Genomic DNA, 25,471 nt, shown 5'->3' on the forward strand with positions numbered 1-25,471 from the left:
ACGTGAAAAAAGGTGGCAGCAAACTAGCGGATGCTGATGGCGGCACCGGCACCTGTAAAACCTCAACTGAAATTTAATGGCACATCAACACAAAAAGGCAGAGCAGGTCGGTTTTATGCGAGGAGCGGGCTATTTTTATACCGGACATGGGACATCGGCAGCTCTCAGCTAGGCGGCAGGATAATGGAATCCTGCTTCACAGTCTCACATTGGCCGCCGACAATGCCGGCCGCATCCTTGGCTCTGGGATTAGTCGTGGTCCTGTTGGCCACCGGAAATGGACAATCGCAGCAGCAAGTGGCCAACAGCAGGCAGTCGCATCTCTGGCTTGGTGGGTTCAGATAATCACTTTAAAGTTCAAAAAGTTGCTCCTGTCTAACATAAAAAACGTAATAAATTGGTACAAAAAATGATGAGACTTTTGTTACATTCTCTCCTCAGACTGCTCCTGCCTTCACCTGTCCGAGCGGAATGCCACCCAATGGGGCAGGTTGGCCATCAATGCCAGCCATTCACTGGGAGCCAAGAACAACTGCCTGATGATCTTCATCGGCGGAATGGACGACGAGCTGGTGGCCTTTCAGCTCGAGCAGTTGCAGCTGCGCGCCGGGTGAGTGGCAATGTTTCCGGCGAAATTCCGTGATCGATTGGCGGGGAACAGGGATTGGGAGCCGATTCGATCTCAAATCGGCGGACAGCTGCCAGAGACAGGCATCAAAATTGAATCCGTCGATGGATAAGGCTGCCGTCCGTCGCGGAAATGCCGTGGCCAAATGTGGAATGGGCCAGGAGATGGTAGCGAGAAGCCAAATCCCCAACGCAGCGGCTATGTAATTAAAATACCTTGCGAAGGCCATGTGGGCGGTCCGTTTTGGTGGAACCGTGGCCGCCGGCACGCCTGGTTATTTATATAAATCCCGCAAATTTGTGTCAATTTATGCAAAATCGTATGCATCCACATTTGCGCCATAAAAATAACGCACACAATATTTCGGAATCGATTTGTCAATAAAATTGGAGAGCACTGGCCAAGCACATTTCAGTGGATCTTGCCGAGTGCTCCGCCAAACGTATGCGTAATATTTAAGTTGCATCCGTCGCTGGGAAAACGCGTCCGAATCGCTGGGATATCGCGAGCAATACGAGTGTCCTAGTCGGTGGTTGACAGTGTTCCGTGTTTGAAGTCGCTTGAAAAACGCGTTCGAGCCGTCGCTAAACCGATTTTGAAAACGTACTTAAATCGCCAGCAAGAAGTGGTTTAAATTCAGAGAAAAAAAACTCCAGAAAAACGAATACACTGGATATTCTGATCCTGATCCTGAAATAATTTGGATGTCTGCTACAAAATTCGAAAAAAATTTGTTACAAAAAATATTATATTGTTGAAATACTTTTGATGCCGCTTTAAAATCTTAAGATATGGATGTGTTATTTTCTCTGAGTTAATGTCACAAATATAACGCTTTGGAAATATTTTAATATTTTCAAATAAAGTTTTTTAACCTACAAAAGTAGTTCGTGATTGATTGAAAAAGTTGATAGTGCAAGTACTCCTTCAATATGTCAATGGATCCATCGGTTTCCCTAGAGGATCTGGAGAGAGTGAGTGAAAAAGGTTAAAAAGAGAAGAAGCTGTTTAAAAACTACGACAATACAAATATCAATACAGCGTCGTCGTCGCGCCAGTTCCGCCCGCAAGCCATCACATACTCCCCAGCCTCCATCTCACCTGGCGGATTCGGAGGCCATGGCCGTGATCAATGAGATATTCAATCCCACGCTGAAGCTGCCGGAGTCCAGTGGCCACTACACGCTGCCCGAGGAGATGAGGGCCGACGATAATGTGGCGCCACATGAACTGGACATTGCCAAGCTGGCGGAGCTGAAGGAAGTAAGTTTTCGATTGATGCGGGCACCGTGGTTCAACCCATGGATTCTCCAAAGGTCTTCTCGCTCTTCGATACGGACTGCGATGGACTGATCTCGAAGGACGATCTACGGTTCACCTATACGGCCCTGGGAAATGACCCCAACGAGCAACTACTGGAACAGATGATGCAGGAGGCCAAGGAGCCGCTCGACTACGAAGCCTTCGTCCGGCTGATGAGTCGTCGCACACAGGAACTGGATCCCGAGGATGTGCTACTGGAGGCCTGGAGTAAATGGGATGACCATGGAACGGGCAAAATCGATGAACGCAAGTGGGTGCCACCGAAAATAGTGGACTAGCACAGTGATAGTCTCCAATTGAACACTCCCCAGAATCTATGAAGAGCTGACCAACTATGGCGACAAAATGACCCTCAACGAGGCCAAGGAGGCTCTAAGCCACGCCCCAATGGCCAAGCCCAAGTCCTTGGAGGAGCCGCCCATGATTGATTATCCGGCCTTCTGTCGCATGCTCAGCGGAATGCGCAAGCGAAAAGGGGAATAACATATTATTTTTGGGGAAACCAAAATAATTTTGCCTTACCTTCAAATCCATCTTTCAGAAATCTTTCAGATTTAATGTATTTTTCCAGGCCACCAACTAATATCTCCTTGATATATGATTTTCTCATAAGATATCATTACCCTGTGTTATTTATTTTATTTGTGGGACTTTATTATGTGTTAATTATGGTTTTAATAGCCATTAAATATTCGTTTAATCGGGACATATTTTTGAAATTTACTTAAAGTCCTGAAGCAGCTGTGCCGATTTGACAATCGTATTAGCCTTAACGCCAACTTTTGTTCGACTTTTTATCAAAATAAATCGTGAAGAACCAGCGAAGCGTTGGGAATTATTTCTTAATGGCCATTTGCTGGTTGCGATGGGGTATATTTATAGGGAGGCCGGCTGACCAACGAGCCAGCCCCAAAAGTATCGGCCAATAAATTTTAGACATCATTACGCATCTGCTCTGGCCAATGCAATGCTCAGGCCTTTCGAATTCCCCCTCCCCCACTTCACCCTCTCGATGCCTCCTCATCCAATGCGGATTGCAATTTCGTGACAGGTGCTTGGACAGCATGGACGTCTTTCCCTATTTGCGGGAGCCCGTCATCGAGAACGCGACACTGGCGGCGGACACCTTCTGCCAGCACAGCCGGGAGCGCAGTGCCACGCCTATTTATAGCGCGGGTCGATTGCTCGGACTGCGCCTCCGGTTCCAGAAGCCGCCCACCGACCTGGCCAGCTGGAACTTGACCCTCAGCGCCAGCTATCGATTTCTGAAACGAGGTGAGTTGACTTTGAGGACACGCAAATATAAAAAGAGACTTTTATGAGCTTAGACATTTTTTAAACATATTTAAAACAGACTTTACCTGCACGGTATTTAAGTTTTTAAAATATGAGTTTGTTGATTTGGGATCCCTTTCAATCTTCGCTTGCAAAGAAAACTGCATCATAAGTGTAAAAAGTAGTGGGCGACTTGGCGTATGAGTAATAACAGCAAAAGCAATCATTAATTTGTATTTATTTTATGTAAGAATGACCCCTATTTGATAGGTTAAAAGAAGATTAAAAAAAGTTACCTATTTTAAATAAAATATTAAATTCGCTTAATTTGCCATAGAAAACTTCCGGACGGACGGTCGGTTAGTTCCGCACAGCTTCTGCGACTTCTACTTCTTCGCCAGCTTGTCCGGCGAGCAGGGAAATGTGGGCCAGGGCTACTTCCACTCGCCCCAATTTCCCGCCCACTATCCGGCGCACATCAAGTGCTCCTACAAGTTCATCGGTAGGCCGGACACCCACGTGGAGATCCTGTTTGAAGAGCTGCAGCTGCCGCCGGTGGTCAGTGGAGGATGCCAGTTGGATGCAATTACTCTGTTCGACGCGGAGTCCGCTAACATGAACTCGGTCATCGATGTAATCTGCTCCAGCCGACCCACCCGCCGTCTGTTGAGCACTGGTCCTGATCTGCTGCTCGAGTTCAATGCCAGCTCCAATCGCACGGCCAAAGGATTTCGGGGAAAGTACAAGTTCGTGCCGAATGAGCTGGGACTGCCGGACCCCACGTCCCCACCTCCGGCGTTCTTGGAGGCAGCCAGTGTGGCGATGAAGCAGGAAAAACTCCAGCAGGAGCAGGCCTTCGCCGCCAAGGAGAACAGTCTGCCGTCGGATGCGGAACTGCCGAAGCCCGGGCGCTCATTTGGTGAGTTGGCGCCCCATAAATTAGCCTTATATTTATACCCTTGTTCAATGCCCAATATATTTTGGAGGGAAGTGGAAATACTTCTATTTGCTGGATTATTAAGTGTATTTGTCACAAATTATCCATACAATGTCGAAGAAATTAGTAATCACTTTTAAAAGAGACAAAAAAAGCTAGCAGATATTTTAAAAGTTTAGCAAACTCCCCACCTCTCCAACTACAAACTCCCAACTAAAAAGTATTCAGTTTTTTATATAATATTTTTATTTCATTAATAATAAGTGTTTGTATATTGTACAATATATTTTGTACAGATTTTAATAACGTTCATTGTAGGTTAAAAAGATTACAAGTTGTCTTAGACAAAGTTTTCTTATTCCTTATCCTATTTATTTATTTTTTTTTAATAAATTATCATTTTTGTTAGTGCTTCTTTGCGACCCCTCCCCTAATTCCAGCCCCACTATAAGACAAGCGCCAAATCGAATTAACTGAGTCGATGGAAAATGGCGGCAAAGCGACGTTCGACAGCTTCCGTCTGGTTTGGTCCGGAATCAGCGGCGGAAACGGATGCGGCCAATTCTCAGCCTTGTTCCCGGCTGATTTGCCATGTAAATGGCTCTGGGCTTTGGGCCTGACTCAGTTTATTGCCAACTCTTGTCACGTTCAAATGGCGGGAGTCGCAACGCTGTTCGTAAAACTTAGTCTGTGGTGTAATCTTATTAACCAATCGATAGCATCCTGTTCTCATCCGCCCATTAGTGAGTCCATAGTTTTTACTGCGGCCAAAACATTTATTCATTGCATACAACTTGCTTTTTTTGTATCTAACTCATATATATTTTTTTATGTGGAACGAAATTAATGAAGTAATAATAGTGGTTTTAACTAACTAACCCTATAAAATAACTATTTTTGTTGTTAAAAGGAAAGTATAAACAGTGAGTGAATTATTGCCAATTAAATTTATTTGTGGTAACTATATAAGTGGGCCTAGTAGGCGCCTTAAAATTGACCATAATATTGCGGCGGCACCGCTACAAAGAGTGAACTGCAGCAGCCGATGAAGAAATTGGAATCTGTGAAAAAACAAGAGATATTTTAGTTGACGTTTACTAATAAGGAATGGTGGTTTAATAACAAAATATAAGAAAATCCCCGAGGGGGCAAAGGTTTCCGATTTCCCACTCACCTCTTGTAGATCCTTTGTCCCCTTTCCAGTACCTCCTTTCCTGGTTTCTCCTTGGCGAGGTAGATGCGAACTCCGGCCAGGGCTTGCAGGAAGTAATCGTCCCAATCGATGCTGCTCATATTGAAGTGGTAAAGCTGCTGATCCTCGGCAGACATTCTGGCCCACAACTTGTGGGTGTTGACGGTATCAAAGAACCAGGATGTGATCACAAAGGGTGCCAGAATATCAATGTTCCTGTGAATTTTGTCATACAACTTGATCATGCGCGCCTTTTTGCCACACAAACGCATGACCAGATCAATGGCATATCCGGGGAGCAGGTGGTAAAAGATGGCCGTGAACCGGAATAGCCAGGGAATGGTGGTACAGTGCAGAAAGGGCATCCACATCATCTTACTCAAGGGATAGTTGTACCGCAGCACCGCTGCCTTGTCCCGGAATCCACCCCAGGTTATCAGGTTATCCTCGTTCGGCGTAAAGTTGAAAATAGGTGGCTCCGGCGATTGCTTGATGCTACTATCCCGGGCCGTGTTCCAAGCGCAGGCCAGCACCATATTGACGCAGTAATCTACGGGTACAATGCCAGCCTGGGCCTTGAGATTAAGCAGTGTGACGCGCAGTACTCCGAAGGCTGCCCCGTAGAGAACTGCAATGGGTCCGTAAAGGTTGTCGATCCAGCCGGGCATGGGCTCCTTATAGCTGGCAATTACTGTGCAAGACTACGGGTTTTACGAGGAATTGCAATTCCAACGGCATATACTTACTAACGCCTGGACGAAAAATGCTAACCGGCAAATCCCTCGCCTCCAGCTGGAGCACCTGCTCCGCCAGAGCCTTGGTATACGTATACGTATTGGGATACTTGCCCAGCAATGCCGGTGTCATGTTATCCAACAGCTCGGGACTAATGCTTTCCAGCAGTTCCAGGATCTTTTCGGCAGGACAGGTCAAGTGCTCCGGATAGAAGCGCTCACTGACGTGCTCCACCACGCAGTTTGAGTACGCGGTGGACACATGGACGAAGGACTCCAGGTGGGGCATCTCCCTGGCCAGTTGAATCATGAGTCGGGTGGCCCGTGTGTTCACCGCCAAGGCGATGTGCAACGGCTCCACAAAACGCACAGTGGCCGCCGTGTGGATAACAATCTGCACCTCATTCACCAAAAGCTGGCGATCGCTGATGCTCAGACCAAGATCCGGCTCCTGGCAGTCCCCACCACAAGGTACCACTCGCTTTAAAGCCGCGGGATTGGTTTTCATTATATTAACGAAGACCTGAAAGCAAAATGTTTGATATTAAAATAGGTATAGATATAAAAATACTGTTTTTGCTTTATTAAAGGCTACAAAAACTTTTGTAATTTGGTTTTTCCTATAAAGTACTCGCAGGAAAATATTCTTATGAAATTAATGCAAATCCATAGCTATACTTAACGAAAAGTTTGGAAAAGAATGTCTTACCGGATCGTTATCCCAGGCGGCGCATCGGTCCCGCATTTCCTGGCCGCGCTTGGAGCGGAGCAGGACATAGATGCGCTTCACCTCCGTGGTGCGGAGCAGCTTCTCAATGGTCACTGAAACGGCAATAAACTTGTTCTTGATCTTGAACTTGATCTGATATATGGAACTGTGCTTGTTTTGGGCATCGCATTCTTAACCAGCTTGGCAGATGCATAAGCATCTTTCACCTTTAAATTTATGTGTCTTATGCATTCGTACCACACTTTAGCAGATCATTTGATTGTTTTGTAACTAGAACACGGAATACCTTTGCCAAGGAACCCACTGCCGCCGGTTAGAAAGACAGTTTTGTCTTTGTAAAAAGTTTGCACATCCGTTGCCATTTTCAATGGGCTAGTATAACGATACTTTTCGCGTAGATAGGCCGGAAATCCGTATTCCGTATTCAGCTATCCGTAATCCGATGTCCGATGTCCGACGTAGAACGGCGCAGACGCGACTGATGCTTGAATGAGAGGTGTTCAGTGGTTTTTCACCAGTTATTTATACCCGAATGCCGATCGCAAAATATCAATTGTCTTGCCAAACTCTCACTCACACATCCATGAGCGTCGTAAACACTTACTTGCCTGCCAAACGAAAGCTGGAGAAGTTCACTCCGCGAAGCTGCACATTACGTATACGCCCAGTTAAACATGTGCCATTAAACCATGAGCATTGCAGTTGACCTGCCAAGTAAACAATTAGCCTTGCCTTTCTTACGCTGAAATGCTGAAATTACACTGAAATTAGAACCCGAGGTTTTATCACTTTGTGGTCCAGAGGATCCGATCGGAACCGCTCAGGTGTCAAGTGGCGTGGCGGCCTGTGATATATCCATTTGGCTAATTGGAAAACGTTGTGCCGGGTTGAAGTGCACCTCATGGAAAGGGAGTGAAACCCGGTAGTTGGACAGACGGAATGGGTATAGGTAATTTAATTCGAGGGTGCGCACCCATGTGCTGAGTGTTTGGACAGTGAGTCTGGCTCGAGCCTAATGAATGTGCCTAAACAATGGGTGGCCGAGTGACTGCCTAATTTATATGGGAAATCGAAATGCAGACGTGTTAATTCTATTCGCTATTATGTAATTATATAGTTACAACAAGCTTCGATTACCAACCAATTGCGCAACAATTGGTGCGTTGGAATATTTTATACGAGTATATGTATAGGGATTGCACCCAAACAGCGTAGAACAAATTCGACTTTAAACTTTCTTTGAGGTCTTTCAGGAATACACTTATAATTTTTACACCAACTAACCCCGGCACACATCAATAAAAACTTTTGTTTTGAGATCCATCAAAAACAAACTCAATATTTATTTGAAATTTATCACATCGTTTTACCCTTCAACCCTGTGCATGCTAAATTATTATAGTACATTAATCATTTATAGTAGTGCCCATACATTTTTGACTAATAACCAAATAAAGGCACCAAATAAGAGAACTATTACGGTTTTGAGAAGCCTATCCCATACATAAAACCTGTAAAAACCAAAGTGGCTTATAATATTTACTATCTTTGGAGTAGTTAACTTAGACTTACTTTTTTAAGATTTTCCTCCCCCGAGCAACGGATTCTGGCGTCCGGGGGTTCTTAAACAAATACAGTCGTAATCCGTCCATGACACACGTGAAAAACTCTTTCCAGTTCAATGTCGACATATCAAAGTTGAATATCTCCTTGTCCTCCCTGGACATGGACTGCCACATTTCGTCAGTATTCTTCATGTCCATGGTAAAGGTTTTTCTGGAGAAGGGAAACAAACTCAGCATTCCCTCATGGACCTTGTGATAGTTCTTAATCATCATCGGCTTTTGACCTTTTACACGCAGGACAATATCCAGAATAAGTCCGGGCAGCATGTGATAGAAGTAGACGCCGATACTATACAGATAGGGGCATGTGGTGCAATGGCTAAATGGGTGCCAGATCATTTTTTCATTTGGTACGTCCAGCCCATTTAGGTAACATTCGTTGACCAGTTCTCCATAAGTGACTAAATTCGATTCGCTGGGTGCAAAAGCGTAAATGGGCGGCGGACTCTTTTTATTCTGCTTAGAGACCTTGGCTATCTGGACAGCTGAGGCGATGGCCACGTTGACGCAGTAGTCGGCCGGAACTACGGGAGCTATACTCTCCAGATTAACCAGCATGAAGTGAACAAACCCGTAGGCAGTGGCAAATATCATGGCAATCAGCCCTTGCAGGCCATCAATCCAGCCTCGCACGGGTTCCTTGAAGGTGGATAAAACTGCAATTTCAGATGGTTTGACTTAGACTTAGCCTCTATATAATTTATTGAATTAACTTTATATCATATTGATATACACAGGCGTGAACTAATAATAATAATTGGTACTTATCATTGCACTGAATCAACTACTTACTGATCGCTGGTCGAAAAATGCCGACTGGCAAGCCCTTCGCCTCCTCCTGGATCACCTGCTCTCCCAGAGCCTTGGTGTAGGTGTATGTGTTCGGGAATTTTCCAATTAGGGCAGGTGCCATCTTTTCGAACGTTTCGGGGCTGAGCGAATCGCGTATGTCGAGTACCTTGTCAACGGGACAGGTTAGGTGTTCCGGATAGAAGCGCTCTTGGATTTGATGCACCACACAATTGGAGAATGCTGTCGAGACGTGGACAAAAGACTCGAGCAGCCGCATTTCCCTTGCCAGCTGGGTAATGAGTCGCACTGCCCTGGTGTTAATGATCAGTGCCTGGTCGAGTGGCTCCTCGAATCGCACCGAAGCGGCTCCATGTATGAGCACCTGCACCTCCGCGGCCAGTATCCTGCGATCCGCCTCGCTGATGCCCAAATCCGGGGCACAGCAGTCACCCGAAATTGGAGTCACCTTTTGCAGGGACAGCGGCTTTTTCTTAAGAAGCACTTCAAACACCTGCACGAAGGATGTTTTCCAAGGAACCACGATAATTGTCAATGACAAATCACTTTTCTTTTAATTTCCATTTCGCGAATTGGGGGGCACTCACCTGATCCTTTTTCCAAGACTCAACTCGTGCTTCCATTGTGTCACCCCGCTTGGTTCTAACCAGGAAATATATACGCTTCAACTCCGTCGCCCGCAACAGCTTTTCTATGACCACTGAAACACAGAAGAATCATATTTATCAGGTGTTCTTGAATTTGAATTAATCGCGCACCTTTGCCCAGTAATCCTGTGCCTCCGGTTATAAAAACCGTTTTGTCCTTATAAAAACTTATAATTTCACTCGTCATTTTGTGCTGCGGAAATAATATTCACTTGGCGCGTTCACTTCATCAAATGAGCATTTCTTCTTTATTTATATTTATTTATACCACTTTATACCAACCCCCATTATACGGAAATGCAACGATATGCCATAGCTTTCAGTTTGTGAATAAATTTGAAAGCGTAAGTGCGGAGAACCTCGATAATTGCAACCAAGAAAGAGTAACAGAATATTGCTTAATTGGACACACAATTAAAATTATTTGTAGTAATGTATTGAATATATTGATAAAAATTAAATTTTTGTTATAACAATTTAATAATAACATCTCTTTATTGTGTTGTTTTCGTTTTAAAATTAAATTGTAATATATACAGAAAGGGGTAAAGATAAAAACAGATATAGATTAGGATAGCTATCTAAATCAGTATTTCATTACAACAATAACGTTATATTAAGAACTATTGTCTACTGTACACCAAGATAATATTATTCATTCCAGACAAGACACTTTCTTTGTTCATTTACGTAGTGCTCAGCATTTGCATTCTATTAAACCAAATGAAAGGTACGAAAGTAGCGTAAATGCAGACAGTTTTAGATATATTTGGAAAACACCTAATTTGTATAGAAATGTAAATACAAAATCAATCTTTTTAGAATAAACATTTACCATGATACATTTACTTTATTATACCCGTTACTCGTAGAGTAAAAGGGTATACTAGATTCGTTGAAAAGTATGTAACAGGCAGAAGGAAGCGTTTCCGACCATATAAAGTATATATATTCTTGATCAGGATCAATAGCCGAGTCGATCTGGCCATGTCCGTCTGTCCGTCCGTCTGTCTGTCCGTCTGTCCGTCTGTCCGTCTGTCTGTCTGTCTGTCTGTCCGTCCGTATGAACGCTGTGATCTCAGGAACTACAAAAGCTAGAAAGTTGAGATTAAGCATACAGACTCCAGAGACATAGACGCAGCGCGAGTTTATTGATTCATGCTGCCACGCCCACTCTAACGCCCACAAACCGCCCAAATCTGCCACGCCCACACTTTTGAAAAATGTTTTGATATTTTTTCATTTTTGTATTAGTCATGTAAATTTCTATCAATTTACCAAAAAACTTTTCGCCACGCCCACTCTAACGCCCACAAACCGCCAAAAACTGTCAGTGTTGAAATTTCTTCTTCGCACATCCACTAGCTGAGTAACGGGTATCAGATAGTCGGGGAACTCGACTATAGCGTTCTCTCTTGTTTTTGGATTACAGTCAAATGTTCTTTAATGCCACTATTACATTAAAATGTTCTTAAATGCCACTATGAAGGATAAACAAACCTTTCATTTTTATTTTGTAAAGCAGAAAAATACAATAAATTGATTAAATTTAATAATGTCAAAGTTTTTAATACATAACATTTAACAACAAAGTTATTATAGTTTAATGGTGTATAAGATTAGTTCCTTTGAACGAGCTTAATCCAAAAGCCTGTTTTGGGTGTCAACTGAAAACCGGAACTACTGAGCTCTAGTGGAATGCAGGACTTCTTGGCTGGGTCAAAGCGGTAGTCCTTTAGCAGATAGTAGATTACAGCCTTCGCCTCGAGAAGAGCGAATCGGGAGCCTAATATAGATCATTTTTAGTACCGGCGAAATACAATTTTAAGTCAATCAACTTACCAATGCAGTTTCGTTGACCCAGGCCAAAGGGGAAGTATGTGAATGGTTGAATAGACTCCTTGTTTTCATCGCTAAAACGTTCCGGATCGAACTTCACGGGGTTCTCAAAGTACTTGGGGTCACGATGGAAGCCACATGTGGGCAGCCAGATGACATCGCCCTTTTTTACCTCGACTTTCTGGCCATCCACATCAAAGGTTATGTCCTTGTTGCATTCTCGATCGACGGCAATTGCCGCCGGCCACTTTCGCAGCACTTCGTTAACAACCTGATCCAGATACTTCATGCCCATGATGGCCTCGTAGGTCAGTTCTTTGCCCTCCAACTCCTGGTCCACCTGCTGTACCTCCTCGTATAGCTTCTGCTGCACATCCTGGTTCTCCATTAGCTCGTGAGCGGTGAAGCACATCAGCACCGCCGAAGTTTCGAATCCAGCAAAGAAGAACACAAAACACTGGGCCACAATGTCGCGATCGCTCCACTCGCGAACAGCAGAGGCCTTGGTCTTCTCCGTTTGGATTATGCCACGAGCCTCCATCAGCATGTTTATCATGTCGGGTCGAATAATATTGTGCTCCTGTCGGTACTTCATGGCATCGAGCACCAGACGCACGAAATACTGAGTGCTTTTCTTATCGAAAAGCTCGACCTTAAGGATCTACATGGAAAAGAAACAATTCGTTTTAATCAATATGTTCTTCTGATGTGTGTGAATGCTGTGCCAACCTTATTAAGACTCTTCAAAGCGAAGAACAACATGAACTTCATGTTCTGCAAGAATGTAAACGTGGTCAGCTTTTTGCCCATCTGATAGAATGTATTTTCCCGATCCTTGAACGAGTTCACTTGCAGTCCGAAGGCTGTCGAGGCGATCACATCATTAGTGAATCGGGTGCAGTAGTCCTTCATGTCCAGTTCATTATCCTGAACGGTTGAATCATCCTGCTTAAGACAGTCCACGGCCTCTTTGGCCACCTGATTCATCAGCTGGAACATCTGACGCATTTTGCTGCCGGTAAAAGCCGGGCTCAGAGTGCTTCGCATATCCTTCCACCGAGCATCTCGCATGGAGAACAAGGAGCTGCCGAAAAGGTTACTCATATCATGTGGATCATCATCACTGCTGGTGGCAAACACATTGCGATGATTGATAAAATGGTCGAAGTCCTTTATGGTTATCTGCTTAATAAGATCCGGGTCGCGCACCATAAAAAGGGGTTGGCGCTGCTCGAAGATACCAAAAAATCTAAAAAATAATAATAATGTTAATAACCGATTAGCTTTCCGTAAGTCACATACTGATAAAACCAATCACAAAATTTATATTCGTGAGCTCAAGATTAGAAAATGATAACATGAAGAAGTGGTTTTTGGATCGCTAGCGTTGTTCATTACCTATCCGACGAATTTTTAATCAACCCATCTCTTTTTCCTTTTTGAAAAGACTGTAATTGTTTGCACTGATATGAAATTAATTAATAATTAGATATTAACGTGTATTGTGAAATTTGAAATAACGACATGTGTATAAAAGGAACAGTCATAAAAAGGGTTGCCCCAATATGAAATTAATAAATTATTTCTATAATGTTATCGTCATTGCACTTTGCAGGAGCTTTATCAACTATTGTTCCTATCTAAATATGGACACAGTTCCGTCCGCAACAAACAACATTTAAAGCTGTCGTATAATCGATAAGATTATAACGAACTTAATTGATATAACAAACAAAGAATTTCGCAAATTATCTTGCCAGTTACACACTTCTTTAGATAAACGACTTTACGCAATTTAATTTAATATTTCGGAATTCTATATTCAAAACGTAGTCAAACGCAGCCGCACCCACCAAATGTATGTATAGATAGATCACTGATTGCATGACCTTGACAGTCTATATAAGCTTGTACGCAATGCTGGAGACCAATAGATACACACATGTTGTAAACGAGTTTCAAGTGCAAGTGCAAGTGCGCCGGGTACTTATTAGATTCGAATCAATAAATTTAACTCACTTGTTACTTCCACCTTTGGTGTAGAGATCACAGACTATGTCGAACATGGCTCTCTTCTTCAGGAACATACCGGCCATGTTGCCAAAGTAGAGCACAGGCTTTTCAAAGGGGATGCCCCGGTTCTTGAAGAAATCATTGTTGGCGGACGCCCAGCGGTAGAACAAGGCGACAGCGATCGCAAATAGTGCTAAGAATTCCCACAACATGATGGATGAGCGCCTTGTTTGGCAATCCAAGCGTCCAGAATATAACTAACTACGCCACAAACAATCGGGAGCGTTTTGTTGTCCCCACGTAGAGCTTTCTATTAAAGCTTCGTGCTCTGCTTCTGGCATTTGATAAAATACTTGTCTATAATGCACACATATGTTCGGTTTAATCAAGCATGTATTTCTGAGTGAAAATGATTTAGAATTCGACTCATCATTTCATCATCACGGCATATGTGGGATAAGGCTGTCGACTCTGAGTATCGAGAGAGGTTTGAAGCCACCTTATATTCAAGTGCCGGCAGCTACGACGATAGAGCGTTCTAAAAAAAAAAAAAGAAAGTGAATTATTTTTCTTTTAAGAATTAGTGCTTATCTACGCATTACCTTAGCTTCTCCAGGTCCGATGTCTCGTTTGTATTATAAAAAACCAGATTAGCTTTTCGCGGATCCGTTGTACAGCTTCCTCCATGCTCCGTAAACTGCTGCATCAGTTTGCTGGAATCTTTCTCCATGGCAAAGTGAGCCACCAATCCTTCGAATAACTTGCCTTTTGAGCTAGTTGGTTCAATAGCGTTTTCGTTCTCCTTTGGTTCCTTTTTTGCTACTGATTTCAGCTCTTTGCTGGGCTTGAAAAAATCCTTTAATCCCTTTTGCGAAGGCGGCAAGCTTCTTGTCGCTTTTGCTTCCTTGTGTTTGCTGCGCGCAGGAGCCTCGCCTTCATCATCTGAACCAGTTTTGCACCTTTTTAGTTTCTTACCACTACTTGATCGATTGCCATTCAGATTTTTCTCTTTTTGGGGAGTTGATTTGATATCAATTGCTTTCTCATCCTTACTACAATTGGCCAGCAGCAAATCAACATTTACATTCTTTTTTGAGGCTTCAAAAAGATCTTCTAAGTGGGCCAGATCAGTGGCCTCTTTTGTCGATTTATCAGTACGACGACGAGTAATCCTGGGAAATCTTATCGAGATTCCAGACGCGGTATGCGCATCAGACTTTGTGAACTCGGCGCCAGTAATCTCCCATACTGGCATTTCAAGCGGATCCTTGGCCAGTACATCTGGCACCAGGGACTTACTGCACAATAGCCAACTGGGCATTGCGTTGGCATCAGCACGTTCGGTTAGCTTGATCAGTGATTCATGTACCTCTGCGTTGGTAGCATCATCCAATCCAGAGTGTACTTTGGTCACTGTCTTCCACAGACGTCCAAACGCATCGTAGCATCCCATGAGGAAAATGCTAAGCGTGCCACCTTTCTTCCCTGATCCATACCAAGCTCCCAGAACAACCAAGTCGGCTGTGTCAGCCATCTTTCCATCGAAAAGGTAATCCTTCTTAACCTTAAGCCAGTTTCTTTTGCCTGGCTGATATGTGCTAGATGGACTTTTCAGGACCACTCCCTCCAGATTGGCATGTAACACCCTGGCCGTCATCACGGCCAGTTCCCTCGTGGTCTTTAGGAACTCCGACTCCGACAGCTGCACGTGGGATTTAATTGGTTGAATATTCTGCTCAAGGATCTCACGACGTTTTCGGAATGGCCTGGAAGGTCATGGAAATATATTAGAAACTATATCCTTTTTAAAGATTATCTTAAGAATAATATTATTCCCAACATTACTTACAACTGGGTCAAATCCTCGCCATCGTACAGTATGCAATCAAACACAAATAAGCATACTGCTGCATTGGCGAAAGTCTGCTTTTTATGGGCACCCAACGAACCGAAGGGCAGCAGTGCTCCTGTGTCAGTGTCGACCAGAATGATCTCAGAGTCCAATATCATTTCACCGCCGCCAGGAAAGGCTTGCGGTATATACTCCTTAAGAGCCCGTATCTTGTGATCCACCACAGGCTTCAGATTGCGGCTAAAGAACTTGAAATCGTTGCCCTGCTTGTGGATTTGAACCCGCTCTCCATCGTATTTGATCTCGCTATACAGTCCAGCGGGGCTCTTCTTGAAGGCCTCCTCCACCGACTTGCAGGGACTGGCCAACATGGGCGATATGGGCGTCATTACCTGAATCGCACTCGAGTTCGTTTTTTTAGCTTTCTTAGCCGGACTATGGGCCTCCTTTTTATTTTCCTTGCCGGCAAACTGTCTCACAATCGCCACCAAATCGCGGGAGGACTGATATGCGGGGTAGGCTTCAGGACCAAAGGCATCCAGGATGTGCCGGGCCCGCGCATTGATTCTTAAGTCGTGCTTCACCAAGCGAATAAAGGTGCGCAGATCCAAGTCTGTTGCCTTCGAGCACAACTCGTGCAGCAGTTCGGTCTGCTCATCCTCTTTGGTACGCTCCACCAGCTTCAGGAGCATCTCCTCCAGCTCCTGCAGGTAGAGCTTGCTTTGCACTTGTGGCTTGAGTTTCCGAGAAGCGGCAAAGTGCTTGCGCAGCGTTTCCGAAACGTCTCCATCTGGGGGAAACCATAGGTTAAGTTGGACTCTACAATTTACAGCGATGATGAAATTCTATTCGGCACTTGCCCTGCTCTAGATCCAGATGCATTTGCTGCTGGTTTGCATTTAAAATGCGCGAAAAGAGTTTGATCAGAGCCTTGTTCTGCAGATTGTAGACCCGCTGGTTGGCCTCTGGGATGAGGAACTGCACCCAGAGCAGGGTGTCGCCCTTGAAGCCCTTGCCACTGCTTCCCTTTTCGAAAAATCGCTGCAGTTTCTCCGCCTTCTTCAGGTAACTTGACTCGCCGGCTATTTCATCGCAGATGCGACGGAAGGTGTCCAACTTGTTGTCCTCATGGTGCATTCCTTTGCTAGCCATCTTATTACACACAAAGCGAGTTAGAAACCTGGCCTGCCACGTTAGTCTGGGCAAAATCATACGCACACTAACTGCAAATTCTAAATGGATTTGTCTATTTCACAGAGCAATGCAAACAGACGTTCGACTCACGAGTAAATAAATCGGGAATTTTTGACTCCAATCAGCTGTTGCTGGCGAAACACGCGCTCGGCGGCGTTGTAATTGGCGGCTCGAGAGTCCTACAATGCCGTTACGAATTTGAAGCCCAGGCGCCAGAACGGGTGCAGATTCGATTCCATGACTTCAACGTGCCCACGGAGCACGAGAACTCCACGAAATGCCAGCCGGGCGATGCGCTCCACGTGGTCACCGAGATGCGCGGACGGTACGAGACGCAGGAACTCCTGTGCGGTGCCTTCTTGCCCAAGCCACTGATGTCCAGTGGAGCGCAACTGCACCTTCAGTTTGTCGGAAAATATCCTCCCACTATGACGAACAAGGTTCAATACTACGGATTTCGCGCAGAGTACCGCTTTTTAACCAGTAAGTGTCTTAGTCACTTATAGACTGATTCCACTCGCAAATATTTATATTTATATTTATTCAGCAAATTATAATATTTAATAATCCGTTTATTTTTTACTCAAGATTTTGGAATCATGTCCGGAGTTCAACAGGAAGGATGCTCCTTTGTATACAATAGCAGTGAGCGAATAAGTGGTTTATTTCACTCTCCAAATTTTCCTGGATTTTACCTGGAAAATGTAGTGTGCAATTATTATTTCTACGGAGCAAGTGACGAAAGAGTTGTGCTCCACTTCACATATTTCGATGTTGAAGGCATTGGAACGTAAGATATTAATTTAAACTATCTCTTAAAAATGTTGAATCTCCTTTTCTGTACAGTTGTGACCACCAAACCGCCAGCGATTACATCGAGTTTTCCAATTTCATGAGCACGGATCGAAAGTTCAGCAGATACTGTGGAAAGCTTCCCGACTTTGAAATGCGTTCGGATGGACGCTTCTTTCGCGTCACCTTGCATTCAAACGATCGCTTTGTTGCCATCGGATTTCGCGCCCTGTACACCTTTGAAACCATTGCCGTAAATAATTCCGTCGCCGATCTGCGGGATAATGCCTCCATGCAGAGCTTCGTCTCAACAGCTTCCATTCAGCCTGTTGTACATTTAAGCAAGTTAATGATGTGTATCTTATGCACTTATAAGGCATACCAATACTATATTTAAAATATATATACATAACATTTCGCATGTTTATTTTCTATTATTGTAACATATTTTTCACTTTAAAGAGACTTCACTTCATTAAGTTCAAATATTTAAACTTGCACAAAAAATATCGGTCTACAAAAATCATCGATTATCAAGTTGGGTAATCGCAAAACGAGTTTATGCGTAGTAGTTTAAGAACTGACAATTTCAGTAAGGGGAAAATTAAATATTATAAGGTACACTTAAGCTGATAATATCGATATTCATATTTTCAGTAGTTTCTATTTAAAAAAATTTTAACACAATTTTTTTGGAAGAATTACCGTGTAATCTAACCACTTGTTATCTGCAATGAATCTTCACCTGTTCGATTCAATTTTGCGGAGTCACAAAGCAACAATCTCCAATAAATACAGCTTTTATACCGCGCGATTAACATTATTAACATTTCGCTAGTCGCCCAGTGCAGACGAGTTACCTTTCAGTACGGTACTGATAAGACATTTCTATTCAAATCATTATAATCGCATATCTGTGAACTCTGAAATGGCGGCCAAGAAACTGGATGCCGTAATCTTCGGGGCCTCCGGGTTTACCGGAAAGTACACCGTCTTCGAGGCTGTCAGCGTGCTGAAGGGCCTGCAATGGGGCATCGCCGGTCGCAACCAGGAGAAGCTGCAGTCGGTGCTCCGGGAGATGGGTGCAAAGTCCAAGACGGACCTCTCCCAAACACCCATCGTCATCGCGGACGTGAACAACGAGGCGTCGCTGCTGGAGATGGCTAAACGCTGCCGTATTGTGGTCAATACGGCGGGACCATATCGGTTCTTCGGCGAGAGAGTGGTCAAGGCTTGCATCGAAGCGGGAACGCATCACGTAGACGTAAGCGGAGAGCCCCAATACATGGAAACCATGCAGCTGCGCTACCATGATCTCGCCAAGGAGCGTGGCGTGTACGTGATCAGTGCGTGCGGCTTTGATTCTATTCCCGCCGACATGGGAGTCACTTTCGTGGAGAAAAACTTCGACGGAGTTGTCAACTCGGTGGAGAACTTTGTCCACATGGGCGTCAAGGGCGGTACCAAGGGAACGGGCAGTGCTGCCCTGAACATCGGCACCTGGGAGAGCGCCATTCACGCTATCGCCAACCGGAGCGAGTCATTGGCCATCCGCCGAAAATTGTTCCCCGAGCGCCTGCCCAAGTTCCAGCCGGCTCTTAAGTCCAGACCCCCGCTTTCCCGTGCCGCGGAGGTGGACAACAAGGTGATCCTACCTTTCCCTGAAACAGATCGCTCGGTGGTGATGCGCTCGCAGCGTTTCCTTTACGAATTGGAGAAGAAGCGACCCATTCAGATGCAGGCCTACATGACGTATCCCTCGTGGTTCGCAGCCAGCGTTGTCGTGCTATTCGCCTCGGTCATTGGCATTATGTCCAAGTTCTCCTTTGGCCGCCAGCTGCTGCTGAAGTACCCCAGCGTCTTCTCCGGCGGCATGGCTTCCCGCGAGGGTCCCAGTGAGGCCAGGATGGAGCGCTCCTTCTTCAGAATGACCATGAAGGCCACAGGCTGGCCCAAATCCGAAAACCTAGCCGAGAGCACTGATCAGTACACCTCTCCACCCACAAAGACGTTGACCGTGAAGATTGAGGGACCCAATCCCGGCTATGGATCCACCTGCGTCGCACTGCTCTCGACGGCGAAAACCATCCTCACCGAAAGTGACAAGATGCCCGGATCTGGTGGAGTCCTGCCGCCCGGAGCGGCCTTCCGAGGTACCAGCCTCATCAGCGAGCTGGAGAAGCACGACCACGGCATCAAGTTCGAGATCGTGGCTAACAAATAGAGTCTATAATGGAATGTAATTGATGTTATTGAAAAAATACGCAAAATATATTAAACTTATCTGTGCTAATATGAAAAAGAAATACAATACCATTACTTTTAATTAAATAATTAGGTATAGTATCTTGTCTACAGGTAGGTATTATTTATTATTTCATATTTATTACTATTAACCATTTATTTTTATTACTAGAAACCAAATCAGTTCCACTCCATTTGAAATAAGTGCTTCAGCTAGTTCCCTCTGGAATTTTTGCAGTACTTCCAGCACGGTCACACCGATAGTGTTTTGTATCGATTGTTTGGTTATCGCTATCGCAGTTTGGCCACCTTCGTTGTTTACCTTTTGGTCATTACCAATTTAGACGCCAACGCGAGAATATATAAATTATGAGTGCTGAAATATCCGGCTTCCGGCGGTTCCTGCACTGGGGCCCAATTGCCGCCCTTAGTAAGTGTTTGCCAAACTGGTGATAAGAGGAGCCATTCTGTGGATCCGTGGGATGGATAAAATTTGCAATATGTACACTGGTGAAAGTGAAGTCAAAGGACTGATTGTTGTAATGGATCCAATTACATGGGCGGCACTTGCACCGGACACGCCCCACTCCGGGCTATGAGTGCGCCATATCGCGTTTCATATGCCATCCGAACACCCACACCAAACGGGGAGCTCCAATCGGTTGTCCACCCACCAGGGACATTTAATTTGCTTAATTGCGTTTTAGTTGTGTGTCGTATGCTCTTTTATTGCCCGGGTAACCCTAGTCCTTGGAGCCTATCGGGAATTTCACGGAGCCACCAAACATGGCGTGCAAATCGTCCGTTTGGCTGTCGGCGGGTTAGACGGCATAAGACTTCCGGACCACCACGATGTCGAACTGATATACAATTGTTCTCGGCATAATGGCTTTATTAGACGCCGGTCGCTTGTTGCTGCTCTCCAAAAAGGACTCGGAATCAGTCAGAGAAACGGCGAAATTACTTTTTACTGGACCGTGGTGCCGGCTAATCAACTCGAAAAGCGACAATAAACTTAATAAATGACCCTTATTTCCTCCGCACGCAATTGCCAAGCGAAGCATGGCCACCAAAGTCACCCCCATCCAAACAAAAACAGGGCTAGGTCCCTCCAACTACGTGTATCAAATTGTTGTGTATGAATCACACTAATGTTTATCTACCTCTTTGCTTACAGGCATCATCAAGTGCATAACGCTGACGACGCTCTACATGAACTCGATGTGGTGGCCGCCAAATGAATCATTCGCTGGATTCGCCCACCAGGCCCTGTTCCTGCTCCTTTCCACGCTGGCCACATTCAATTACGTCATGGCCACGTTGACAGGTCCCGGACTGATGCCAAAACGGTGGCATCCCAAGGTAACCGGAGAACCAGAACGCCACGGAAACCGGAATGGTGGAGAAACATTTGTTGTGACACGACGACCTGTCAACCGCCTCCACCTAGTTCGAGACACCTGTTACCATTGATAATTCCCACCATTTGGCCCGAAAAACTGTTGACCTGTCACGAACTGCCAAAGTACTTAGTCTGGGGGTGGTTTTTCCGTCCCTTTGTGCATCGTCATTCCAAGGCGGAAGCAATTGTTTAGCGTCCGAAGAGTAGGTGCCGAGTTTTCTGCCTCTGTTTTCGGTCTCAACGGGGTCTCCATGTCCGATTTCCAGGCCAGACAAATGGGCCAACCCGGCCCATTGGCGTGTGTGACTGCTTATCGCATAATCCTCGCCAATTAAACGCTGCAATTTATTTTAAAGAATCCGGTCCCAACGGACTAACCCAACATAGTGGTCGTGCAAGGGCCACCGCCGGCTGTAACGTTTTTCGACTGCCATTCATTTTGTCCGGTAGTGGTGCGACCCAAATATAATTTATTAGCGGCGACTCCTCACATTACGGCCAGGCGGGCCCTGCACGCGAACGCACTCTACGGGGCCCAAAGTCCGTAATGCAATTACCCGAATTTGCATAAATGTTTTGTAGGCGAGCCCAGACGCAAGAGGGGCGAATTAGCTGGGCCAGTTGGGTGGCCCACGGGCAATGGGAGGTGGTCACTTAATGAGCTGTGCGTCGTTAGGTTTTGTTGTACCTGGCTGTTTCGGGAAACGCGCATAAATCACGAATAATATGCTCGTTTTCTTTCGCTCTGTATTTTAATGAATTTAAATTTTGGCAGGATCCCAAGGACGCTCAGTTCCTGCAGTACTGCAAAAAGTGCGAGGGGTACAAAGCCCCGCGCTCCCATCATTGTCGCAAATGTAAGTTCTCAAATCGCACTAAAGAATAAAAGAATAAAACTATTTGCATGCGAATTTATAATAAGCAACTAAAAATGTTTTTTTCTAAATTCAAATTTCTATACTTTTTCCAACTTAGGTGATCGCTGCGTCAAGAAGATGGACCACCACTGCCCGTGGATCAATCACTGCGTTGGCTGGGCCAACCACGCGTACTTCACATACTTCCTGCTCTTCTCCATCCTGGGCAGCCTGCAGGGCACCGTAGTGCTGTGCTGCTCCTTCTGGCGGGGCATATACCGCTACTACTATCTCACCCACGGACTGGCGCACTTGGCCAGCGTACAGTTCACGCTGCTCAGCATCATCATGTGCATCCTGGGCATGGGCCTGGCCATCGGTGTCGTCATTGGCCTGAGCATGCTGCTGTTCATTCAGCTGAAGACGATTGTCAACAACCAGACGGGCATAGAGATTTGGATAGTGGAGAAGGCACTTTACCGCCGTTATAGAAATGCCGACTGCGACAACGAGTTCCTTTATCCATATGATTTGGGATGGCGCGCCAATTTGCGACTGGTATTCAACGACGAGTGCCAAAAGCGGGGAGATGGCATTGAGTGGCCTGTGGCGGAGGGTTGTGATCAGTATACATTGACGGTGAGTGTTGGATATGGTTGTCACAGAGCGCAGATTAACGTGTACCCCTTGCAGCGCGAGCAACTAGCGCAAAAAGAGGAGAAACGAGCTCGAACCCGCACCTTCAGATGCATAGGGCCAGTGACTGGTCGGTGGTTGCCGATCTTCTCGCAGGGATGGCGAGTTTGCGTTGCCGCTCCCTGCTCGGATGAGCCACGCATCAGCCTGCGAACCAACGACATGATTAAGGTTACTCGCTTCCGCAACCACTGGCTGTTCGGTGAGCGAGTGCTTTCCGAGCAAGAGCTAGCTGGCGACAAGAAGCGCCAACGCAAGGGTCCCATCCGCGGATGGTTCCCACGACGCAGCGCCGTTGAGGTCATCGAGGCGGTCCAGGAAGGCAGCGGTGGCGATGGCAACAGTGAGACACCAGCACCTCTGGCCCAGAATGGCAACGCCCACAGCCACTTAAAGCAGCAGCAGCGAAACGGACATGCCAAAAAGTACATGTAGTCCGGATCGGGCAGAGATCAATCGATGGCACTCTGCGCCACATTCGGCTTGTAAATAGAATTAGATTCCGCTTGGAGACTTGACTGTTTCACGCTTAGCCAGGTCGCCGTCTAGTTTACTCTGTTAACACTGTCGACCAATAAATAACGCGAAAGTTGATATCAGTTGTTGATGTGAATCGAAATTCAACAAGTTGTGTATCAGCAAAAACCGCTTATCTTTTCCAGATAGCCAATGCAGCATAAATCTCATGGCGAAGAAGTAAAAATATATATAACTAAAGTATTGTTTTATTGTTTCACATAAAAAATTGTCAATTGATGAGACCTTATGTATTTATTGGGTATTCCATAATTTGATTACGATACAGTATATTACATATGTTTAAGTGTGGGAAATATTGTGCAAGCTCTAAACCGGTGAATCATATTTACAGGTCATGGTTGCCTCGATGTCCTCCACCGTACGCGGCACGATCGCAAAGTTCTCCACTCCAGTCTTCGTGATTAGCACATCGTCCTCGATGCGCACACCTCCAAAATTGCGGAAGCGATTGAACATATCCACATTAATGAATTTAGCAATGTTCGGATCGGCCAGTGCGCGGTCCATCAGCCAGTTAATAAAGTAGCAGCCGGGTTCGATTGTAACATACATGCCCGCCCTAAGTACGCGGGCAAAGCGCAGCTTACTGAGCCATGGTTCAGCGGGGCGCTTCGGCTCCTTGGGCAGGTAGCCGCCCACATCGTGCACATCCAGACCGATTAAGTGGCCGAGACCATGCGGCTGGAAGACGCCAGAAACACCTGCCTCGAGCATCTCCTCCACATCGCCCTTGAGCATGCCGCCCTCCTTCAGGCGCTGCAGCAACACCCGGCCCGCCAGCTTGTGCATGTCTACCCAGGAGACTCCGTCTCTGGCCGACTCCGTGACCGCATTGCGGGCATCTAGCACGGCATTGTAGATGAACTTCTGATCGTCGGTGAATTTCCCATTGGCCGGGAACGTGCAAGTAATGTCTGCGGCATAGCCACAATAGTTGGCACCCATGTCGAACAGGCAAAGATCGCCGTCCTGGACAGGCTTGCTGTTGGGAGCGCCCGCGTGTCCATAGTGCAAAATCGAGGAGTTCGTTCCGCTGCCGCAGATGCAAGTGTAGGAGGCGTGCCGGCAACCGCCCACGGAGTAGGCGTGGTGCAGGAACAGGGATTCGCCCTCGAATTCCATGCGACCGGGACGCATAAATCTCATCACCTTGATGTGGGCGTCAGAGGAAACCTTGGCCACGTAGCGTAGCACCTCGATCTCTTCGGGCGACTTGATCACCCGGCACTCAGAGAGGATGGGATAGAGCAGATCGCAGTCAGTCACGTACTTCTCCTTGCCAGCAAAGTCGGGCGGCTGGAGGGTGAGCCCACTATCACTGTTGGTGCCGCTCAATGTGAGTATCAGCTTGGGCGACGCCCCCTCCAGATAAACACTCATTTCGTCGACATAAAATACCTCGTCCACCTCATACATGGTTTTAAACTCCTGCAGACCGAGCAGTTCGCCCATCCAGGTGCCGTACTCATCGGGAAAGCGGGGAACAAAGAGAACACTCTTCTGATCACCAGTTTTCACATCAATGGTTAGGATACCGTAGCAGCCCGGCTCCTTGACACCAAACAAGTACTGGAAATAGGACTCCTGCCGGAACACGTAGTCCACGTCGGTGTTGTACAGGCTCTGGTCCTTGCCGCCCTCGAGGAGCACCAGCAGGTTGCCATCGTCGAACTTGAGGCCCGGCAGCAGCTCCTTGAGGATGGCCTTGCCGGCACGATCCCTGTTGTTCCTGAAGAGACTCATGGGCACTGCGTGACCCGATCCCATCTGAAAGGCGGCCATGGTGTTGCTACGGAGGACAAAGTTTAACTGGCGCTCTGGACAGCAATGAGTGCTCAAGCAAGTAAGATTAGCTGATAATAGCCAATAGCCAGGCTAACAAAGGCAGTAAATTAAATGGGGTTTATCAGTGTTTTTTGTTTTCTGTTTTCGCAACAGTATGACCGACAACTGAACGCGAAAAAACAGCTTTAATGAATTGTCTAGCGATCGAAAGTTTATGTTTCTAGCTCATAGGTAATGAGGTCATTAAATTCATATTTATATCATATCATCGCCAAAAAACCCTGAAAAAGGATAATAAAGCGGATTTCCCTATATAAACAGAGATCGACATTTGTTTAAAAAGAGCTAAAAGTTGA

General features: G+C 45.8%; 9 protein-coding genes across 11 annotated transcripts; 4 read left to right on the forward strand and 5 right to left on the reverse strand.

The window, feature by feature from the left end:
• The first annotated feature begins 30 nt into the window (after window positions 1–30).
• LOC120451399 (suppressor of lurcher protein 1) lies at window positions 31–17,988 on the forward strand. 2 transcript variants are annotated; one of them, XM_039635065.2, is made up of 7 exons: window positions 31–331; window positions 442–610; window positions 3,003–3,226; window positions 3,564–4,145; window positions 16,863–17,282; window positions 17,388–17,589; window positions 17,646–17,988. In XM_039635065.2, exons 1-7 carry the CDS (start codon window positions 31–33, stop codon window positions 17,986–17,988), a joined length of 2,241 nt encoding a protein of 746 aa, XP_039490999.1. The 2 variants fall into 2 exon arrangements, with proteins under 2 accessions (XP_039490999.1, XP_039491000.1); XM_039635066.2 differs by lacking the exons at window positions 16,863–17,282; window positions 17,388–17,589; window positions 17,646–17,988 and adding an exon at window positions 4,604–4,944.
• LOC120451409 (calmodulin) lies at window positions 1,038–2,785 on the forward strand. 2 transcript variants are annotated; one of them, XM_039635078.2, is made up of 5 exons: window positions 1,038–1,231; window positions 1,495–1,602; window positions 1,670–1,891; window positions 1,945–2,201; window positions 2,263–2,785. In XM_039635078.2, the coding sequence occupies exons 2-5, from the start codon at window positions 1,561–1,563 to the stop codon at window positions 2,432–2,434; spliced, it is 693 nt and encodes a 230-aa protein (XP_039491012.1). In that variant the 5' UTR covers window positions 1,038–1,231; window positions 1,495–1,560; the 3' UTR covers window positions 2,435–2,785. The 2 variants fall into 2 exon arrangements, with proteins under 2 accessions (XP_039491012.1, XP_039491013.1); XM_039635079.2 differs by having other exon boundaries at window positions 1,513–1,602.
• On the reverse strand, window positions 5,096–7,326 carry LOC120451401 (fatty acyl-CoA reductase wat). The gene is made up of 5 exons (XM_039635069.2): window positions 7,106–7,326; window positions 6,799–6,911; window positions 6,102–6,612; window positions 5,338–6,046; window positions 5,096–5,224 (listed from the first exon to the last, which is right to left on the reverse strand). The coding sequence occupies exons 1-5, from the start codon at window positions 7,179–7,181 to the stop codon at window positions 5,125–5,127; spliced, it is 1,509 nt and encodes a 502-aa protein (XP_039491003.1). The 5' UTR covers window positions 7,182–7,326; the 3' UTR covers window positions 5,096–5,124.
• On the reverse strand, window positions 8,131–10,163 carry LOC120451402 (fatty acyl-CoA reductase wat). The gene is made up of 5 exons (XM_039635070.1): window positions 10,013–10,163; window positions 9,842–9,954; window positions 9,237–9,747; window positions 8,392–9,100; window positions 8,131–8,330 (listed from the first exon to the last, which is right to left on the reverse strand). Exons 1-5 carry the CDS (start codon window positions 10,086–10,088, stop codon window positions 8,234–8,236), a joined length of 1,506 nt encoding a protein of 501 aa, XP_039491004.1. The 5' UTR covers window positions 10,089–10,163; the 3' UTR covers window positions 8,131–8,233.
• LOC120451400 (probable cytochrome P450 9f2) lies at window positions 11,373–14,022 on the reverse strand. Its single transcript, XM_039635067.2, has 4 exons — window positions 13,760–14,022; window positions 12,470–12,989; window positions 11,744–12,401; window positions 11,373–11,687 (listed from the first exon to the last, which is right to left on the reverse strand). Exons 1-4 carry the CDS (start codon window positions 13,963–13,965, stop codon window positions 11,521–11,523), a joined length of 1,551 nt encoding a protein of 516 aa, XP_039491001.1. The 5' UTR covers window positions 13,966–14,022; the 3' UTR covers window positions 11,373–11,520.
• Window positions 14,129–16,897, reverse strand: LOC120451398 (DNA ligase 3). The gene is made up of 4 exons (XM_039635064.1): window positions 16,466–16,897; window positions 15,603–16,395; window positions 14,356–15,519; window positions 14,129–14,291 (listed from the first exon to the last, which is right to left on the reverse strand). Exons 1-4 carry the CDS (start codon window positions 16,815–16,817, stop codon window positions 14,183–14,185), a joined length of 2,418 nt encoding a protein of 805 aa, XP_039490998.1. The 5' UTR covers window positions 16,818–16,897; the 3' UTR covers window positions 14,129–14,182.
• A 314-nt stretch (window positions 17,989–18,302) lies between the features above and the next one.
• On the forward strand, window positions 18,303–19,897 carry LOC120451404 (saccharopine dehydrogenase-like oxidoreductase). Its single transcript, XM_039635072.2, has one exon. The coding sequence runs from the start codon at window positions 18,520–18,522 to the stop codon at window positions 19,813–19,815; it is 1,296 nt and encodes a 431-aa protein (XP_039491006.1). The 5' UTR covers window positions 18,303–18,519; the 3' UTR covers window positions 19,816–19,897.
• Window positions 19,898–20,112: 215 nt separating this feature from the next.
• LOC120451405 (palmitoyltransferase ZDHHC6) lies at window positions 20,113–23,384 on the forward strand. Its single transcript, XM_039635073.1, has 5 exons — window positions 20,113–20,265; window positions 21,013–21,197; window positions 22,013–22,094; window positions 22,213–22,733; window positions 22,788–23,384. The coding sequence occupies exons 1-5, from the start codon at window positions 20,205–20,207 to the stop codon at window positions 23,223–23,225; spliced, it is 1,287 nt and encodes a 428-aa protein (XP_039491007.1). The 5' UTR covers window positions 20,113–20,204; the 3' UTR covers window positions 23,226–23,384.
• Window positions 23,385–23,542: 158 nt separating this feature from the next.
• LOC120451403 (xaa-Pro dipeptidase) lies at window positions 23,543–25,309 on the reverse strand. The gene has a single exon (XM_039635071.2). The coding sequence runs from the start codon at window positions 25,110–25,112 to the stop codon at window positions 23,637–23,639; it is 1,476 nt and encodes a 491-aa protein (XP_039491005.1). The 5' UTR covers window positions 25,113–25,309; the 3' UTR covers window positions 23,543–23,636.
• Between the last annotated feature and the right edge of the window lie 162 nt (window positions 25,310–25,471).

Source organism: Drosophila santomea, chromosome 3R, assembly GCF_016746245.2.
Source record: "Drosophila santomea strain STO CAGO 1482 chromosome 3R, Prin_Dsan_1.1, whole genome shotgun sequence".
NCBI classification, from domain to species: Eukaryota; Metazoa; Arthropoda; class Insecta; order Diptera; family Drosophilidae; genus Drosophila; species Drosophila santomea.

Coding starts and splice junctions, on each gene's coding strand:
- LOC120451399 (XM_039635065.2), top strand. CDS start 31: ATGCTGATGGCGGCACCGGCACCTGTAAAACCTCAACTGAAATTTAAT. Junction 332..441: donor GCAGTCGCATCTCTGGCTTG/GTGGGTTCAGAT, acceptor TTCTCTCCTCAG/ACTGCTCCTGCCTTCACCTG. Junction 611..3,002: donor CAGTTGCAGCTGCGCGCCGG/GTGAGTGGCAAT, acceptor ATTTCGTGACAG/GTGCTTGGACAGCATGGACG.
- LOC120451409 (XM_039635078.2), top strand. CDS start 1,561: ATGTCAATGGATCCATCGGTTTCCCTAGAGGATCTGGAGAGA. Junction 1,603..1,669: donor CCCTAGAGGATCTGGAGAGA/GTGAGTGAAAAA, acceptor ATATCAATACAG/CGTCGTCGTCGCGCCAGTTC. Junction 1,892..1,944: donor AGCTGGCGGAGCTGAAGGAA/GTAAGTTTTCGA, acceptor GATTCTCCAAAG/GTCTTCTCGCTCTTCGATAC.
- LOC120451401 (XM_039635069.2), bottom strand. CDS start 7,181: ATGGCAACGGATGTGCAAACTTTTTACAAAGACAAAACTGTCTTTCTA. Junction 6,047..6,101: donor CATTTTTCGTCCAGGCGTTA/GTAAGTATATGC, acceptor AGTCTTGCACAG/TAATTGCCAGCTATAAGGAG. Junction 5,225..5,337: donor GGACAAAGGATCTACAAGAG/GTGAGTGGGAAA, acceptor GTTTTTTCACAG/ATTCCAATTTCTTCATCGGC.
- LOC120451402 (XM_039635070.1), bottom strand. CDS start 10,088: ATGACGAGTGAAATTATAAGTTTTTATAAGGACAAAACGGTTTTTATA. Junction 9,748..9,841: donor AGTCTTGGAAAAAGGATCAG/GTGAGTGCCCCC, acceptor TCCTTCGTGCAG/GTGTTTGAAGTGCTTCTTAA. Junction 9,101..9,236: donor CATTTTTCGACCAGCGATCA/GTAAGTAGTTGA, acceptor CTGAAATTGCAG/TTTTATCCACCTTCAAGGAA.
- LOC120451400 (XM_039635067.2), bottom strand. CDS start 13,965: ATGTTGTGGGAATTCTTAGCACTATTTGCGATCGCTGTCGCCTTGTTC. Junction 12,402..12,469: donor CTTTGAAGAGTCTTAATAAG/GTTGGCACAGCA, acceptor TTTTCCATGTAG/ATCCTTAAGGTCGAGCTTTT. Junction 11,688..11,743: donor GGGTCAACGAAACTGCATTG/GTAAGTTGATTG, acceptor GATCTATATTAG/GCTCCCGATTCGCTCTTCTC.
- LOC120451398 (XM_039635064.1), bottom strand. CDS start 16,817: ATGATTTTGCCCAGACTAACGTGGCAGGCCAGGTTTCTAACTCGCTTT. Junction 16,396..16,465: donor GCATCTGGATCTAGAGCAGG/GCAAGTGCCGAA, acceptor GGTTTCCCCCAG/ATGGAGACGTTTCGGAAACG. Junction 14,292..14,355: donor TCGGACCTGGAGAAGCTAAG/GTAATGCGTAGA, acceptor TTTTTTTTTTAG/AACGCTCTATCGTCGTAGCT.
- LOC120451404 (XM_039635072.2), top strand. CDS start 18,520: ATGGCGGCCAAGAAACTGGATGCCGTAATCTTCGGGGCCTCCGGGTTT.
- LOC120451405 (XM_039635073.1), top strand. CDS start 20,205: ATGAGTGCTGAAATATCCGGCTTCCGGCGGTTCCTGCACTGGGGCCCA. Junction 21,198..22,012: donor CAAAACGGTGGCATCCCAAG/GTAACCGGAGAA, acceptor AAATTTTGGCAG/GATCCCAAGGACGCTCAGTT. Junction 22,095..22,212: donor CTCCCATCATTGTCGCAAAT/GTAAGTTCTCAA, acceptor TTTCCAACTTAG/GTGATCGCTGCGTCAAGAAG.
- LOC120451403 (XM_039635071.2), bottom strand. CDS start 25,112: ATGGCCGCCTTTCAGATGGGATCGGGTCACGCAGTGCCCATGAGTCTC.